The 4,528-nt window shown below is 41.9% G+C and overlaps 1 protein-coding gene across 1 annotated transcript in view; it reads right to left on the bottom strand.

The window, feature by feature from the left end:
- LOC147323595 (uncharacterized) overlaps positions 1-589 on the bottom strand; it is a 2,117-nt gene extending 1,528 nt beyond the window's left edge. Inside the window, exon 1 of the mRNA XM_086304796.1 lies at positions 135-589. Within this exon, the coding sequence (XP_086160922.1) occupies positions 135-589 (455 nt within the window). The remainder of the gene's footprint in view (positions 1-134) is intronic.
- Positions 590-4,528: the final 3,939 nt, after the last annotated feature.

The following is a 4,528-nucleotide window of genomic DNA, read 5'->3' as shown; positions in this document are numbered from 1 at the left end:
AGAAGCACTCATTACTGTAACTGTCACACATTCTTTTTACAGGAAAATAATGGAAACATACTGAAACTCAAGAAACATAAGTTCAGTAACTTAAAAGTTACTGTACAAAGCAGTCTTACTGCAAGTACACCTACCTGTTTTCCTCCCTGAAGGTTCTGATGATGGAGGCAACAGTGAAGCGACTCAAATTTGGTTGTACTTGTTGCCCAGCCTCCCTCATAGTCATCCCATGGACAAGGACATGGTCAACTAAAGTGGCTCGAATTTCATCCGAGACTGACTGTCTTCTTGCCCTTGCTCTTCCCCTTCCTTGTCGCCGTCGTTTTCCACCTCCACCTCCTTCACCACGTCCTCCTCCTCCTCCACCTCTCCCTCCTCCTCCACCACCTTCCTGTTGTCCTAGACCACCTCCTCCTCCTCCTCTTTCACCACGTCCTCTTCCTCCACCACGTCCTCCTCTTTCACCATGTCCTCCTCTTTCACCACGTCCTCCTCTTTCACCATGTCCTCTTCCTCCACCACGTCCTCCTCCTTCAACACGTCCTCTTTCTCCACCACGTCCTCTTCCTTTGCATCTCTTTGGATCCATTGTTTCAAACCTGAATGAGCTGACTTTGGCCCTTTTATCTATCCATCGAAGGTTCTGATTGGTGTGTGATAAATTTTGACTCCTAGTGTTTCCACCTGGTTAATTGTGTGCTAATTGAGCTCAAGCTATGCTGACTTAAGTTAACATTATTGAATGCTAGTGCTTTCTAAATGACTACATGGTGTAAGCACTGAAAAATGTAGGGATTTGTGTGTAGAGTTTTGCAGTAACAGTTCACCAAATTTGACTCATGTGTCAAAGCAGGGAATAGTGTTTATAGTTCAGGGAAATGGGTGAGCTTTTTGAAAAATAGCGTTACGGTTTTGAAATTTTAGTTTAAAAGCCTGGTTATAGTGTTTAAGCAATCGAGAAAAACTGTAAACATATCAGGTCTCCATAAGGAGAATCCTGTGCTAACAGCTGTCTAAATGACTCGGCTAAAGTTTGTAGCATGCATGCTTGTTGTTTTTGTCTTTGCACTAGGATGATGTCGGCGTAAATGTGCAGTCATATTCGTTGCGTTCCCACTAGTGCTTTCAGGTTAATCTCGTTGAAATAACCTTAACGCCACAACACGGCAAATCTCCGTTAACGAGCTACCCTATACAGAGGGGCTAGACGGCCAACACGTTAACGAGCTAACTGCGCTAACACACTAGCTCCCACCCATGTAATTGAGCATTGCATGGCACATCCAACATACTGTTTTACTTTAGTCCATGACTCGCTTACCTTCAGGGTCATACGTCACATGAAAACCAAAATAATTCCAAACGCCAGATCTGAATGAGGGTGGGGAGGTCCACTTCTGTCTCGCTAGCTTGCCTGCGCTCTTCCTTCTGACCATGCTGTCTGTGTTGAGTGCTCAGTGAATCTGCGTTCGACTACTCCGCCTAGGCTGCACTCTCGAGCCTAGGCGGAGTAGTCAAATGCAGATTCACTGAGCGCTCAACACAGACAGCATCGTCAGAAGGAAAGTTGATAAAATAAATTACAAATTTTGTATTGTTCTTTTTTTTTTCTCCCCTTTGGTTTTCTTTCTTTCTCTCCCCCTCTTTCTTTCATTCTTTCCCCCTGTCCTATCCCACAGTCATGTCTGTCCCGTTTGCAACTGAAAATAAAATAAATTCATAATTATAATAAAGGTCAATCAAATGGACCAATATGATGATCCACTTAAAATAAATCCTCTTGGCATCTTTCTTGGCCTCAAGACAACAATTCTGATGGCTATAGATCCAAACGGGACACAAAAAAAAAAAAAAAATTGAAAAAAAAAATTGAGAAAAAAAAAATTGAAAAAATTGTATTGTTCGATACATATGCGTACCGAACCGAAATCACTGTATCGAACGGTTCAATATCGATACGAATATCGTTGCACCCCTTATATATATATATATATATATATATATATATAACGTTTCTTGACTCCAAACTGGGGCCCGTTCTTCGTACGTCGCTTACTACATCCAAGATCAAATGACACATCCAAGACCAAATCATCGCGCTAACCGTGAGCTCGCTAATCCGGTTCTCCGAACACACCTGCTGTTGACGATTAGTACAGCTGGATGAAGTAATGTGAGATCACTGGGTGTCGTAAAAGGGGCTACGCATCGATAGTAGAAACATTGATCAGCAACCCTTTGATTGGTCGGCGAAAATGTCGAAGGAGCGCGCTCGGTATTTTTCGGCAGCAGAGCAAGAACTCTTGATTGAGGGATTTCAGGAGTTTCAGAGTTTAATCAGAACGCAAGGGAACACTGCAAAGGCTGCAAAAGCAAGGAGAGAGGGCTGGCAGAAAGTTGCTGACAAATTAAACTCGTAAGTAATTTATTAATAACAATAATAATGGAGTGGATTGATATAGCGCTTTTCAAGGCACCCAAAGCGCTTTACAATGCCACTATTCAGTCACTCTCACATTCACACACTGGTGGAGGCAGCTACGGTTGTAGCCACAGCTGCCCTGGGGCAGACTGACAGAAGCCAGGCTGCCATATCGCGCCATCGGCCCCTCTGGCCAACACCAGTAGGCGGTAGGGTAAATTTATTGTATTACACTATATTATCCAATATTATATTACATTATATTATGTTATATTATATCCCCTTACACATTAGAGCCACAACAGGACCCACTAGAACATGGGAACAAGTAAAAGTGGAATATAAGAATATGCTACAGAATGGTAATATTTATCACTTATATTGCTTTTCGTCTCTTGGAAAGAGACCCTGAAATACTCTGTTTGTTTGTTCATAACAGCAACCAAGAAAAGGGCAGAGCAAAAAAAAGACAGGTGGTGGTCCTGCACCCCCTCGTCAACAAGTTGGTTAAGTAAATAATACCCTCACGGGAATATCGATATCCCTCTATGAGCACACTGTCGCGCTGAGCTAAAGGATCCTGTCTATCCCGCAATATATGCTGAATTCTGAAAACTCTCCTTATCAATCTTGCACCTTCTGCAATGGGCTGCTCGCGTATACGGACAGGACATGGCTGCGACAGGCTTCCCAAATCCACGTTCGCTTTTATAGCCGTGGTCTCTCATCTTGATTACACGAAGTAATTTGCAATTACTACTGTGAAATATGAATTACATCTGTAATAATCACATACATGTAATAGAATGTTAATAGTACATTTCCCTTTTTTAGGAAATGACCTGTATGTATCTGTGTGACATCAATAAAAGGATCAAGTGCTGCATTATCTTTAGTTACATTGATAATATTTATTTATGGTGAAACAGTGGTGGAATATCGCTGTTGCTTTCGTATGAATGACGCGGACATACCTGCGTGGCCGCGATCTAATCCTGTTTACATAAAGTGAACCTGCTCCCGAGCAGGTTTACGCTTACGGCTCTGTTGCTATGGCAGCAAGTCCCGGATGAGCTTCGGGGAACCGAACGATCCAGGATCACGCGAAATCGTCAACAATCTAATCCAGCTAACTTACTTAGCGAGGTACGAAGAACAGGCCCCTGGTCTCAAACTGTGAAGCTGGGTGCAAAAAAGGGCATCAACATCTGTCATGTGCTTGTTTCCACATTGATAAAACCACGATGATTACATTTTAGTGTGAATTTATTAGGTCTGTTTTATCCATTTCCCTAGTGCTATGGTTTAGATATTTACCTATATTAAAAAAAAAAACAAAAAAAACACAAACTCCCTCAAACTAATTGTTAAATAGTCTAACACACTGATTGGTGAGCATCAGTTACAGTAGGTGACCTGGTTGGTTTTCACCTGACGACTCTGGATGAAGGCTTGTGGGGCCACCTGTCCAACAGCTAAAACTGGGGTCATGCAATAAGAGGATGAATCCAAACACAGCAGTAACTCTACAACAGATTGGCTGCAATGGCCGAATCAAAACGTAGACCCGAAACCTGATTGAAGTACAGTGGCTGCAAACTTCAATGAACTCAAGTAATGCAGTAAAGAGGGCTCAGATTCCTTCACAACAATGTGACAGACGGATAAAGTAGCAAGAAAACTTCAAGCACATGATATCGCAGGCAGCCTCAGATACACTAGCTACCTGCAGACTTAATCGTTTGGGATCATGATAAATATCTGCTCAGATATTAGCGCCATCAGATAAAGCAGATATCATTAAAAATAACCGTTTCATGAGGTTTTCAGTTAGTACAGCGGTCCTGATAAAATGCTGAGTTAGGCAATATACAGGAAAGCGTAATTTTTCAATGCTAAACTTACACTTCCCTAGACTATGAGAATTTTTGTGGATCCAGAAACTGAGAAGTGAAAGCATGCGGAAAAATGCAGACCCGTCATAAATGTATCATATTGTTAAAAAGAGGAAGTGACAATGTTTTGTAATTTTGCTTTTTTCCCCCCACAAAGTGATGGATAAGTAAGACTCTCTTCAGCGATAAAACAAGAATAAAAAAAACAACG

This window comes from Aulonocara sp. 'chitande type north' Nkhata Bay, linkage group LG8 (genome assembly GCF_057382095.1).
Source record: "Aulonocara sp. 'chitande type north' Nkhata Bay isolate Kocher_YH1m ecotype deep benthic linkage group LG8, A_spYH_male_GT1.1, whole genome shotgun sequence".
In the NCBI taxonomy this organism is placed as follows: domain Eukaryota; kingdom Metazoa; phylum Chordata; class Actinopteri; order Cichliformes; family Cichlidae; genus Aulonocara; species Aulonocara sp. 'chitande type north' Nkhata Bay.
This window is presented reverse-complemented; position numbering and strand designations above follow the sequence as displayed.